The sequence below is a fragment of the Plutella xylostella genome, chromosome 11 (assembly GCF_932276165.1).
Source record: "Plutella xylostella chromosome 11, ilPluXylo3.1, whole genome shotgun sequence".
NCBI classification, from domain to species: Eukaryota; Metazoa; Arthropoda; class Insecta; order Lepidoptera; family Plutellidae; genus Plutella; species Plutella xylostella.
Window position 1 is genome coordinate 893,796 of NC_063991.1, and position 14,356 is coordinate 908,151.

The 14,356-nt window shown below is 42.4% G+C and overlaps 1 protein-coding gene across 1 annotated transcript in view; it reads left to right on the plus strand.

The window, feature by feature from the left end:
• The window catches only part of LOC105390045 (la-related protein 1), a 60,184-nt gene that overhangs the window by 39,718 nt on the left and 6,110 nt on the right, over nucleotides 1-14,356 (plus strand). The window contains exons 8-20 of the mRNA XM_048624229.1: nucleotides 883-1,004; nucleotides 1,612-1,801; nucleotides 2,645-3,076; nucleotides 3,656-3,765; nucleotides 4,144-4,251; nucleotides 5,797-5,885; nucleotides 6,909-6,988; nucleotides 7,492-7,643; nucleotides 8,464-8,602; nucleotides 9,873-9,941; nucleotides 10,401-10,523; nucleotides 12,347-12,432; nucleotides 12,984-13,091. Of these exons, the coding sequence (XP_048480186.1) occupies nucleotides 883-1,004; nucleotides 1,612-1,801; nucleotides 2,645-3,076; nucleotides 3,656-3,765; nucleotides 4,144-4,251; nucleotides 5,797-5,885; nucleotides 6,909-6,988; nucleotides 7,492-7,643; nucleotides 8,464-8,602; nucleotides 9,873-9,941; nucleotides 10,401-10,523; nucleotides 12,347-12,432; nucleotides 12,984-13,091 (1,808 nt within the window). The remainder of the gene's footprint in view (nucleotides 1-882; nucleotides 1,005-1,611; nucleotides 1,802-2,644; nucleotides 3,077-3,655; nucleotides 3,766-4,143; nucleotides 4,252-5,796; nucleotides 5,886-6,908; nucleotides 6,989-7,491; nucleotides 7,644-8,463; nucleotides 8,603-9,872; nucleotides 9,942-10,400; nucleotides 10,524-12,346; nucleotides 12,433-12,983; nucleotides 13,092-14,356) is intronic.

Sequence of the window (14,356 nt, forward strand, 5' to 3'; positions counted from 1 at the left end):
CTATAGACACCGCCATCTTGTGACTTATAGGGTTCGTTCATTCCTTCAGACACCGCCATCTTGTGTCTTATTTTTGTTTCATTTGTTCCTTTAGACACCGCCATCTTGTGTCTTATTTCTGTTTCGTTCATTCCTATAGACACCGCCATCTTGTGTCTTACTTATGCATCTTTCACTTATTTAGTGTTTCGTTCATTCAGTTACACAAAACACTACTAAAACACCACGCTTTCGCTTCTTTTCCCCTTATTACCACCATTTTTCATCACATTTGGTTCGTTCTTTCCACCAAATCGCCGCCATTTTTCACCATATTTGTTTCGTTCATTCATTCACTCATCCCCCCTCCCCCCTGCCAGCTGCGCGCTCAAGCCGCCCTCCCGCAGGGGCTGGTGCTCCACTACGGGCTGTCGGCGCTGGGGGCGCAGGCGTACTACTACGGCGATACTGTCGTCTCTGTTATGTCCATTGGATGCCATGTTTCTTTCATTTAGTTACTTATCCTTTAGACACCGTCATCTTGTGTCTTATAGGGTTTGTTCATTCCTTTAGATACCGCAATTTTGTGTCTTATTTTTGTTTAATTTGTTCCTTTAGACACCGCCATGTTGTGTTTTATTTCTGTTTCGTTCATTCCTATAGACACCGCCATCTTGTGTCTTATTTATGGTTAGTTCATTCATTCAACTGGCGTATCGTTCATTCAGTTACACGCAACACACTAACATCTCCCTTCCATCGCTTCTTTCCGCCTCATAACTGCCATATTTCTTCATATTTACGTCTGTTTGGTTTCGTTCATTCGCCATATTTGTTTCGTTCATTCATTCACTCATCCCCCCTCCCCCCTGCCAGCTGCGCGCTCAAGCCGCCCTCCCGCAGGGGCTGGTGCTCCACTACGGGCTGTCGGCGCTGGGGGCGCAGGCGTATTACTACGGCGCGCCGACGCAATACGGCGTCGGGCTGGACCCGGCCACGCTGAAGGATATGATCAAGAATCAGATGTGAGTGTTGAAGGATTTTTTTCTTTTATTATTATCAGACATACATACTTATGCTCACGACTACAATTCCCGAAGGGGTAGTCAGAGGAGACTCGCAAGCGAATATTAACATTATCTTATACCTTTCCTAATTGGTAAAAAAGTACTTGATACAGGCTGTTGCTAAAATGGGGGGTGATGCAGGATGACACTCTGAACATTTTTTTCCTACGAGTTTTGGAAATTACATTCATACCAATAAACCTGTACCAAGGATCGCCACAGCACTCTGTCCTTGGATAACCTCTTCTAGTTGCTATAAAACTTTAATGCGCTATAGTGATACGAAGTTATATCTCGAACGTTGAATGCACTCAGATGATACAATAACTTGAACACGTTTTCCTGACCCTCCCAGAGTGAAAATTTTACATAAGAGGGGTCAGAAGCAGAAGGGCTAGCACGGGTCGCATTTAAGACGTGTCAAAAGTTCTCCGTCGCTTTCACTCTTGAGACTACGCGATGTGAGTGAGCGCGATGTAAAACTTCTTAACTGCGCCCTGTGCTAGCCCTTCAGGTTTCTTTGCCCCAGACTGTACAAACCACTGACCCCAACTACCTCCAACAGCGAATACTACTTCAGCCCGGACAACTTAGCCCGGGACTTCTTCCTGCGCCGCAAGATGGCCGCCGACGGCACGATCCCGGTGACGCTGATCGCGTCGTTCCACCGCGTGCGCGCGCTCACCCCGGACGTGGCGCTGGTGCTGGACGCCATCAGGGCCTCGCCCAAGCTGCAGCTGCTCAATGGCTTCAAGGTGAGTGCAGGGAGATGTTTAGCAAGAGCCAATGGAACGAACTTAGTTTTAGACACAAGTTAAACAGTGTTTAAGTTACATGCACCTTTTCTCATATGCAAGCATATGAATTTAGACACTTGTTAAACAGTGTTTAAGTTACATACACCTCTTTCTCATATGCTTCGCATATGAATTTAGACACTTGTTAAACAGTGTTTTAAGACAGTCGAGCTTGTCTAGTATGTAGAGCTATGTGGCGGTGCAAGATGGCCGCCTAGGAAGCATCCCGGTGACGCTGATCGCGTCGTTCCACCGCGTGCGCGCGCTCACCCCGGACGTGGCGCTGGTGCTGGACGCCATCAGGGCCTCGCCCAAGCTGCAGCTGCTTAACAGGTTCAAGGTAAGAGGAATCTACAGGGTTTGAGCTACGTTTCTGTGTGAATTTGGCGTAAATCGGACTAAAAATGACTGAGATATATCAATTTGAAAATGGCGGTCAGAAATGGCAATAGTTGTTTAACGGACGGACCGCCACCGGACGTGGCGCTGGTGCTGGACGCCATCAGGGCCTCGCCCAAGCCAAGCTGCTCAACGGCTTCAAGGTGAGATCCTGGGCTTTCTATTGGTGTAAATATGATTAAAATCGGACGGGGAGTTTAGGAGTTATGGCCATTTGAAAATGGCGGTCAAAAATGGCATTCTTGTATAAAAGCGGGCCGCCTCGGCACGATTCCGGTGACGCTAATCGCGTCACCGGGAAAGTTATATATAAAATTACATAGCCTATCATCATCATCATCATCACGACCCATTACACATAGCCTAAGTTACTGTAAATTAACAATCAATTTTCTTCAACAGGTGCGAACAGCCTTCGAGCCGACAAAATGGCCGATACTCGACGCGAGCGTCAACCAAGGGACCAACTCTGACGACGGGGCGAAACACTACGACAACTACGACGCCCAACACGACGAAAAACCCGTCACTGACGGCGAAAAACCCGCGCCCAACGACGAAAAACCCGCCTCTGACGGCGAAAAACCCGCCTCTGACGGCGAAAAACCCGCCCCTGACAACGAAAAGACCATTCCCAATGATGACAAAACAGCCAGTGCTGGAAAAAATTCAGAGAAGAAGGTAGAAGAAGAGAAACCGGTGTCTTGGGAAATGAATGAGGTTAAAAGCGAAGTGAGGGAGAATTTTCACAGTGCTCCAGCGGTGGTGAATAGTGTGGACAGTAGTAGTGGAGTGAGGAGTGACAGTGAACAGGGAAACGGCAAGGATAGTCAGGTTGGTAGTTGAGAATGGTTTGTCTATTGTTTGCCTTAATTGGAAGAGAATCAAAATCTCATTCAATTAGTATTATACAAAATAAATATGCTTTATTAATTGAATTCCTTTGTCACTTATTAGGTAGAACTTTAGGTTCTAGATGTGAAAATATTACAATTGATTCAATTTAAGAATACCTAATTCATTTTCTAACCTTCGGTTGAGAGGGTATGTCAAATATACGACGATGGACCATGTTTCTAATCCAACATTCCGTCACCGCTCACAGAAACAGTCAATAATAATCTAATGCTACCACCCTACTTGTCTATTCGTATTTGGCAAAACTGCCATGTGTGCTCAGTGTATACACCAGAATTATTGCCGGATTTGCTTACATTTTTGGTATTAAGCAAATACATCAAACATCCAATAACAATTAAATACGAATAGCGAAGTGTGGTATAACCCCTTAACATTGGCAAGACCATAGAATAACAAGCATAGCAAGTTTGTAAGTCTCTATGTGTATGCAATAAAGTGTTTAAATAAATAAATGGCAAGACCAACCACTAACCCGAGACCCCTGCCCAACAGCCGTCGCCACCAACGGCGGAGACCAGCGACCCGCCAGCAGAGAAGACAGATGCGAATGACGACCCGCCATTGCAGAGCGAGCCGGGCGATGAGAAGGTTGGGGAGAAGAGGTATGTGGAAGTATTATGTACAATTAAAATATAAAAGTATTTTATAGATATTTTAGTGGTATTGTAAAGGGTCGCCCCCTTTACAACTGTGCTCGTCATTCCGTACAACTTTTGTTTTAGGACTTTAGTAAATTAGTAATAAAGACCCATACTTAATACAAAGTCACGTGTTGACCCACAAAGTTTTTATGGTGAACCATTTTTTTTAAGAAATGTATATAATTATTATCAACTATTACTCGATTTACTTCTTCACATTGGTCAAGATACCTACATACGTTATACTCACGCCTATCTCCCAGAGGGGTAGGCAGAGACCATGGACCTCCACGTGCCAAGATCCTGACATAATATTTACTGGTAAATAATGTGTTACAGACGCAAGAAACAGATGGTGGGCATATTCCCTCTCGCCACGAGTGCCGGTCCTCTAGTGGCGCCAGTGTCGAGCTTACTGCGAGCCGTGCCGCCGCCGCCGCTGCCAAGGTAAAGATAATAGGGTAGTTTTCATATTATGAAAATCTATAAATTCTTTTGTGTAACTCTTTTAAATGTAGGTGCAGGAGATGGTAATTGAATATACTGAATAGATGCTCCACCCATCCTCATCTTAAATTTAAAACAAAAGATCGCCGCCGCCATTCACATCATAAATATAGCATAACACGCCAGAGACCTATGGCGCTACACGAATGGTTATTTATCCCTCTACTGCATGAATTATGAAGGGATTGAGATAAAAAATATTTTTTACTTGAATATCGTTTAATAAGGGATAATAACAAAATTTTTAAGTAAAAAAAAAATTTAGCTACTTTATTCTAGAAAAAAAAATTAGGAGCCAGAAATGGCTTCGTATGCACTGGTACTTGGTATATCTATGCCATTTATGGCTTCCCATGCACTACATAGACAGATATCAGTTTTTGTGAAAATATTTCATATAATTAATTTTCTGATTAGACATACCAAAACTATAAACTTTTCATAATTGGATTGAAAAATGGTTAATTCTGTTTGTTTCTATCAAATTCAAACACAGCTAAAGCAGCTCCTCATCTCTACAGGTACAGTTTAACGTTTTTTTTTGGGATGGTCCAGGAGATTCGTGTCTACCTGTAAGATTGTCTGTTCTGCTAGCATTTGATAACATTGAGGAGTCTCTCTTGCCATCTATTCTGGCATATGGTAGCTGGACTACTGCAGGAGGCAAATAAATACTATCACAATTCCTGAATTGCTTTATTACAGCTCTTTTTTCGGATCAGCAATTTATCAGTGACAAATTATTATTAAATCAGAACATATACGTATATTTAAATAATACAAGTAAATTTAGTTAATTAGTAAATTTTAAAATTTGTAAAATATGTCATTAGTGAAATTACGTAAGGAGTCAACATCAGGTATTGTATTTTTTCAGGTATAAACAAGCGAAGTATTTGTTCTGAAAAATTAGGTTAAAAATCTAGTTAGTATGTACGAGTGCATAGGAAGCCATTTCTGGCATAAATATTATAGCCTCAACGCATAGGAAGCCAGAAATGGCTTTCTCAGATAATTGAGAAAATAAGATATATAAAACTAATAATAATTAATTAATTGACAAGTTCCAGAAAATATAAGGTATGCACAAAAGGAAAACATTTTTTTTACTACCAACAACGTACTTTTTATATTTTTTGCAGAATTTCAAAGTTTCAGAAAAATCACATTCACAGAAAGCAATCATTGCACCTGGGATAAGTTGCGATTATATTCGCAGATGACACATACCATGGACAAAAAAAATATGTTTATACAAACAAAGAAGTGACTAAAAGTATAGCGATATCATTTTTTAAATATTTTTTTTTGTTGGGGTAGAATAAAATATTAAATTCCAAGAGCCATTTATGGCTTCGTATGAAGTAAAGGGTTATATTTGAAAAAATATTTAAATTATAATACTTACATATCTTATAAAAACATTCGGCATCTATTTCCAATTTTCATAGATATTTCTACTTACATGTCTATAATCTGTTCCAGGATGTTCCGTGCGCGCGCGTCGCCCGGCCCGCCGCACGACCATCTCAACCCGGACGTGCCCGAGTTCGTGCCGCTGTCGTACCGCTCCGGTCAGTATATAATCAGCATCATCATCAACAGCCTGACTTTACAGTCAGCGAGTGACAATCAATCGTTTCACGGCGATAAACCCTAGTAGTCTTGATCTTGTGCTTGTTTTGCATCGACAGAATTAGATCATCAGTCTATAATCACAGACTGTTAAACTAGCACCCAAGCGCCCCAACTCTACAATATCCTCGATATATCCAGTAGGTAATCATACATCATTGATTAATTAGACGACGTAGGTTTCCAAAAGGTAAAACGCCAGCACAAAAAGATTGGCCAAGGATTGCAAAAGGTGTTTGTACCTTTTTGGGACGAAATGAAATCTGAAATGCTAATTCTTTCCATAGAGTGGCAAACAATAGTTCTAGTGTTTGTCAACTAAACAGAGAAGTACATCCCCTATAAGCCTTACCCACTATGTCCCGTACAGAGTCGGGTTACGAATATTTGGGGTACAGAAACCTTCCCTTAGGAAACATCGGACGTTACCCCGACGGCCGGTGTGTCGACTCGTGGAATACAAACTACACGACTTTTTTATTTTTCTTTATATCGATTATATCTTTCTTTTAATTAACCGACTACGAAATAAGGAGGAGGTTCTTAATTAGCTCTATATTTTTTATGTTTCTTTCTAACGTCGACTTCTGGAGATAGTTATGAAAAATAAGGATCACACCATTTGGTTTACTACATACCTACAAGTTAACAAACACTCTTGCTTAAATTTCTTCTTAGCATGTCGGTGATAAACACTAGAGCTGCACTAGGTTTTGTCACCGTGTAGAAAGGATTAGCCAGCTATTTTAGCTGAATGCTCAATATACGTCTGATATTTTTGACAATATGGTGCAGTTGATACGTCAGTCGAGGAGGCCCCTTCCATGAACATCATCATCAGCTTATAGCAGTCCACTGCTGGACGTAGGCCTCTTCCAAAGCACGCCACTGGATGCTATCTCTCCTTCCATGCACCCCAATCTTTTGCTCAAACTAACCAATCTGTTCAATCTCATCCACAGATGTAGAGGAGCCCGCGGACAGCGCCGCGCCGGCGGAGCAGGCCGACCCCGCCGCTGACGTCAGTGACGTTTGGACGGAGGTATGTCACCTGTATCCTACTTCATCATCAGCCCATAATCCACTGCTGGAGGACATGATATGTAGTTGTCTGAATATAGGAATAGCCTCGCAGATGTAACCATGCAAAATACCAAATTGTGACTGAGACATCCTACATACCAAATTTAATCAAAATTTATGTGGAAGAGTAAGAAACATTGGCTTTTATAATATAAGCAGAATTTATTAACACTTCAATATTATGAACTCTAAAGTTTGTATGTTTCACGTAAAAATACTGAACGGATTTTTTACTATGTGGGAAGCTGCAAATCGTTTTTATTTGTCACATTTATATTGGCTTAAAACCCACTTGACATCGTTTAGCATGTGCATGTCTCTAAGTTATGATAGTAAAGCCATTTTTGTAAAAAAACAAAAAAGCTTTTATAACATTTCCCAACACATCCATGAAATCAAAAACCTAGCCTTGTTCATGGATGCGTTCTCTTGTTCTCACCACAACCCTTTACCCCCCCACAGGTAAAACGCCGCACAAAAGCCGGGTCCCGCGAGCGCAGCGCGCCCCCCGCGCCCCCCGCGCCGCCCGCGCCCGCCCGCGAGGAGCTGCACTTCCAGCTGGACGAGGAGCTGGAGCTGCCCCCGCCGCGCGTCAACACCTTCACTGACGCCTGGTGAGTAGAGGGGAGTCCCACGGGTAGTGAAAGAAGAATATATAGAAGGGAAATGACTATGGTGGTAAAACAACACCTTGACTGACGCCTGGTGAGCGAGGAGCTTCACTTCCAGCTGGACGAGGAGCTGGAGCTGCCCCCGCCGCGGGTCAACACCTTCACTGACGCCTGGTGAGTACAAGGGCGTCCCACCGGCAGAGCAGTACTGAGAGGGCCACTCCATGTTAGACAGTATAGAAGCAGAGAAATGACTCTGGTGGCAAAACAACACCTTGACTGACGCCTGGTGAGCGAGGAGCTCCACTTCCACTGGTCGAGGAGCTGGAGCTGCCCCCGCCGCGGGTCAACACCTTCACTGACGCCTGGTGAGTGTGAGGGCGTCCCACGGGCAGAGACGCGAGGTCCAGTGTCTGAGAGCGCTAGACAGTGTCTGAGATTGCCACTCCATGTTACATACTATATGTAGAAGCAGGGAAATTTACTATGACAACACCTTCACTGATGCCTGGTGAGTGTGCGGTCAACAATATACGGACAAGATGACTCCATCAGACCCGTATGGACACTCGTCCAGATAGATCAAAGCTAAATATAAGCGATGAGCAAAAAAATTGCCACTGTCTGAGACACAGACTTCGTATTAGAAGGTATAGGTGCGCCAGTGGTGACAAAAAATGGATATGAGAAGACTGTGTAGGAATCAAACGAAATTCAATTTGCAATATTTTCATATAATACTGTCTTTTTAGAACCACTTTTGTGTCAATTTCTAGCCCTTCCATATTATTATGTCCTAACATGTTCCCTTATCACCCAACAGGTCGGACGACGAGTCGGACCTGGAACTATCGGACGGCGACGTCGGACGGCTGCTCATAGTGACGCAGAGCGGGCGCGCGCCGCGGCACGAGCACGACCGCTCGCGCGCCGCCACCCGGATCACCACCGACTTGGAGCAGGTATTACTGGAGACCGCATCGAAATTGGTTTAGCCGAACGAACATAATTAGAATATGTACATTCAGGTACCGTTTGAAGTTAGTTAAAGATCCACAAGCGGTCCAGAGGTGCCACGCGCATCACACGCAATCCCGAGTAGGTGAGGTTACTGAAAACCTCATCAAAATTGGTCCAGCCAAAAGCGAGATAATCGCGCACAAACATGCTTTCCAATTTGCATGCACACAGGTCAGGCAGGACCTCATTTTTCCAAGTCGAAGTAGTCGGTTAAAGAGCCACGAGTGGTCCAGAGGTAGAATGATGTAGGTAGGTACTTAATAATAAAGGAAGCGTCATGACGATAATGTTATTGAGAATTTTGCAATGAATTCTTATATTCGGATTTAAAATTTAGCCAACAATTACTAAGTAATAACTGTAAGTAACAATATACTAACACCTTAATACTAACAATTCCTCGTTGTTCAGCGGGCAAGCAGTTATGAACTGTGTTCGCTAGAAACGGGGAGAGAGCAACACAACACAACCGACCCGCCGGCGTAAATACGCTACGCGGTTCATAAGTGTCGTTACAGACTTACCCCCTTATTCATGGAAATGTTATATGATGTTTTAGCTTTTGAACCGTTTAGTCCCTCTCTGTGAAAGAACAATAGAATAGAATATAATATCTTTATTGAACACCACAAATTAAAACATACAAAGAGAACTTATAAACTAGGAACAATGAACAATAGGCGGCCTTATCTCTTACAGGCAACCTTAGACATAAAAGAAAAGAAAATTTGTTCGGAGTTAGAGAGGGACAAAACAGTTCAATAGCTAAAACGTCTTATAAGTATTCTATGAATAAGGGGGTTACTAATGAAGCTTTTAACAAAATTTCGGTGGTGGGAAGCTTGTAGATAAAGAATCTATGTGAAAATGGTAGACGGATTCGTGATATCTAGCCCTATTTAGCTGTCAAAAATCATTCCACTTATGTTACAGTTGCCATTTTCATATAGTTTCTTTATCTGCTAGGGCTATAACTGGTAGTACAATACAGGGCTCTATTTATGTCGAGTACTACAGGTAATTTTCATAAACATTAGAATTTTTCCATTACCCTCAAAAGTTTTATAATAACAATAATAACAGACTTTCCGCTTTTCGCATATATTATGATCTTATGCCTGTATATTATGTCAAAAAATTCCTGTCCTTATATCATCAGCCTGAACAATAAATACATAATCACAATAAGTAACTATTGTAATTATTTCACAGATTATCACAGACGGACTGAGACGTTACGAGGAGGACTTATGGAACGATTCGGACTACACACATGGAAGCGTGAGTATTCTTGTGTATTTTTTAATTTAAGTAGGTGTAAGTTACCCAGGTTATTTAAAATATTGTCGATAATGTAGAATTCAGGCAAGCTGGAAGACTTTGGAGAGGAAGACGGAAATGACTGTATGAGAAAGGATTGGGCGAAAATTTGCTGAACATCATGAGTAAAATTATAGCATGTTTTTTATAATCAGCCCGTCCACTGCTGGACAATGGACATAGGCCTCTCCCAAGGAGCGCCACAGCAACGTCATCAGTCTTCCTCATCTAGCCACTATCGCCTACCCTACCTGTCGAAAGTTGTCAGTCCAATGATAGCTAGATTCCAATTTTATCAACTCTTCGACCGATATCATTGGATAGATAGTTATGGATATAGTGGATGAAGCAACCTTCCTACTATTAATCCAAGCCATGAGTATGATTATATTATGTTTAATTTTGCCTCATTTCCCGCAGTCATACGGCAGCACCGGCTACAAGACGGTGTCAGTGATCAGCCGCGAGCAGTTCGAGGCGGCGCAGCCCACGGAGCGGCACAGCAACCCCGCCGAGCCGCCGCCGCCGCCGCCCAGGCCTAAGGTATGGGTAGATAAAGATATATGTAGGGGTCACCACAGCGCACACAGGATGAGCCTAACACTTGTATTACCGACCAAGCGTCTAGAAGCCCTGAAATAAGCCTAGCAAAAGCCACGGCTATGACTACTACTATGAAGACACAGAGCTACCCACCGCCGCCGCCGCCTAGACCTAAGGTATGGATAGCTAAAGATATATGTAAGCCACCCCAACGCACACAGGTTGAGCCTAAGAATTTATGCGTGCGTGCGACTGAGAACCCTGGCCACTAACACCTCGCAACTACAAGAAATAGTTGTAGCAATTTATACAATCCAGGCCCAAGGTATAGCTAGAGATATATGAAGGGCACCACAGGGCAGACACTAGGACTTGTATTGTAATCGTGGGTAGCACGAGCTACAATACGGTGTCAGTGATCAGCCGCGAGCAGTTCGAGGCGGCGCAGCCCACGGAGCGGCACAGCAACCCCGCCGAGCCGCCGCCGCCGCCGCCCAGGCCTAAGGTATGGATAGCTAAACAGATATATTATGTAATAAATAAATAAATAAATAAATGTAGGCCAGTACAAAAAATAGTTTGATCCTAACACTTGTATGCAATCGAGCGGCCCAGACGAAAGTACAAAAATAAGCGAAGACATTGAAATGTCCAGCTTGACGCTGACTTAAAATAAGAAGGAGGCCAAAAGCCACGGCTAATGACTACTAAAACGTGAAAGCAACATAGGCCATGTAGACACAACAGAGCGCAACCCCGCCGAGCCGCTGCCGAGGCCTAAGATATAGTTAGATAAAGAGATATGTACCCCAGGGGAAACAGCTTGATCCTATGAACTATGTAGCCACCCCAACGCACACAGGTTGACTCTGAGAATGTATGCGTGTGTGCAACAGAGAAGCCCGGTTGCTAATACAACTCAATCACAAGAAATAGTTATAGCAATTTATACAAGGTATAGATAGCTAGAGAGATATGTAGGCCACCAGCACAGGGCAGACACTAGGACTTGTATTGTAAGCGTGGGCAGCACGGGCTACAAGACGGTGTCAGTGATCAGCCGCGAGCAGTTCGAGGCGGCGCAGCCCACGGAGCGGCACAGCAACCCCGCCGAGCCGCCGCCGCCGCCGCCCAGGCCTAAGGTATGGATAGTTAATAAAGATATATGTAGGAGTCACCACAGGGCGAACAGCTTGATCCTATGAATTCGCCGCCGCCCCGGCCCAAGGTATAGTTAGCGAGAGAGATATGTAGGCCACCCCAGGGCAAAACAACTTGATCCGTTGAATTATGTAGCCACCACAACGTACACAGGTTGAGCCTAAGAATTTGTGCGTCAGGCAGAGAAGCCCGGTTGCTATAGCAAAAGAAATATGTATGCCAACACAGGACAAACACTAAGACCGCTTACACCACGAATTCTCAACGACGGAATCTTAACGATGATAATCATCATGGCTAAAAATCCTACAGGGACTGGACCTAGCAGGACGCAACGTTGCATTTTGCCAAAAATGCCTCTTAATTAAAATGTTGCAGAGGGTTGTTAACGCCAATAAAACATAACTATATCTAGTGCTGCCAAATACCGTGTTAAACTGCGTTAATATGATTCAACTGTTTTTGTGGTAACACACAGAAAGCATTCTATCAAACCCTTTATAATAAGCCAGTCGCTGCATTGCAGGCTATGGGTTTCATGACACTAAACCCCCTATACTCTTCCCATAGTAGCAAAAGTTCTATTATATCCTCTAACGTATGTCTGTCTACTAACGTTATATGTTATTGTATTCGCTAACGTCTGTCTATCTGTCTGTCAGGTGGAGAGCTCCGGCAAGGTGAAGCGGCGCCTGCGCACGGCGCGTTTCTACGCCGCCGACAAGGATCCTCATGCTACTGATGTCATGTGAGTGACTTACATTATTATTACATTTATGTACAATGATGTCGATTCTGAAGGCAGAAATTCTAATTTTAACGCTGTCAAACAAAAAAAAAATGCTAGTATAAAATGAGATTTCAGGAAACAGCCATAGAGTCGAATTTTAAACAATTTAAGGTTTTGACAGCATTAAAATAGAATTTCCGCCTTCAGAATCGACATCAATGTACATGTTATACTCAAAAGAACTCTGTATAAGGTATGAATTTTTGTTTTTGGACTTTTTAAACATTGATAATAGTTTTTTTTTTGTATATTGGCTTTACCATATTGGGATCAGGAGTCCTGGACATTTGGAAGACGTGTATGAGGACGAAGCCAATATGTAGAGGCCCATATGGCGACATAAATCTATATATGTATAATGTTACACCAACCGACGATTTTTCCTGTGTAAAATGTGTCTGCAAGTGTTCGTTAGATTATTATCTAACTGACAAATCTATGTAACCTCTTTTTACAACTTAATACATTTAATATAACCTAACTTCATAACAATGTTTTCCCGCCAACAGAAGCGGGCGTAAACGCAAGACCCGCCACAGCCTCAACCCACCAGTGGAACACCACATCGGCTGGATCATGGACATCCGCGAGCACCGCCCGAGAACGCTAAGCACCGGGTTAGTACCCTTACTGTTACAAGTGGGAAACTCGGGGTACACTACATAAATCCGAATTACTTTTTTACGAATATGAAAATAACGATTTTTAAAATTACGAATTTCATAATTCCGAATAAATCACAATCCCGAATTTTAAGTTTCCGAATAACGAAAATCACGAATAGTCAATAAACGAAATTTCAAACAACATATTTATTAAAATGACGAAAGTAAATTTTCCGAATATTATTATTTCGATGTTTTAAAAGTACGACTTTTTATTATATCGAATTGTTAAAATTACGAATCCCGAAGTTTTAATATTCCGAAAATACAAATTCCCGAATGTATCTTAGTTGACAAGAAATAGTTATTAAGAATAATGTGTTTATTAACAGCATAATCCGTATACAATTTAACAATACATTTTAAGCTATATTATTTGAGACGCTCCGCTCCGCTCCGCTCCGCTCCGCTTTGTTTTTCGATATCAATGTGCACCTAACACGCTCCTCCTCGCTTTGCTCGTCGTCGCACCTATCTTTAGATTTAGGTCCTAAGGTTTTTAAGGTTAAACACCATAAAATTCCGAGCAATTGTTTTGCTCTATATTTGAAACGCTCCGCTCCGCTTCGCTGCGCTCCGCTTTGTTTTTCGATATCTATGTGCACCTAACACGCTCCTCCTCGATTTGCTCGTCGTCGCACCTATCTTTAGGTTTTGGGTCTAAGGTTTTTAAGACGTTTATGGTTTTTTTGTCAAAATCACGAATTATCACATTTTCGATCGGGATTTGAATTTTTCGTGATTATAATAAATCGGTATTTTATTTTTCGTATGCTTAAGTAATCGTATTTTTTAACGTTCGTGTATTTGAAAATCGTAATAACAAATCTTCGTGAATATAATATTCGAAATTATAATTTACGTGATTTTTAGAATTCGGCATTTTTAAAAATCGGTATTGCAATATTTCGTAAATTACATATTCGGTGTTTTCAAATTCGGAAAAAAGTTTTTCGGAATATTTGGGTGTTCCCGGGAAACTCGACAATTTGCTGAATCGCCCACTGGATTCTTCGCATAGAATGGAATGGAATAGGAAGTCGAATCGACCACACTGGAGGATACTCATAATAATATGCTGCTGCTTGCTTGTAAAACTGGCCAGACGGGTGAAACGAAATATTATACCCCTCACTTCTTTTACCATGCTGGCTATTTGTAATTTGGCTGGCGTGATATTTGATATGGCAATCCAACCAGAGTCACCTCTATCTAAA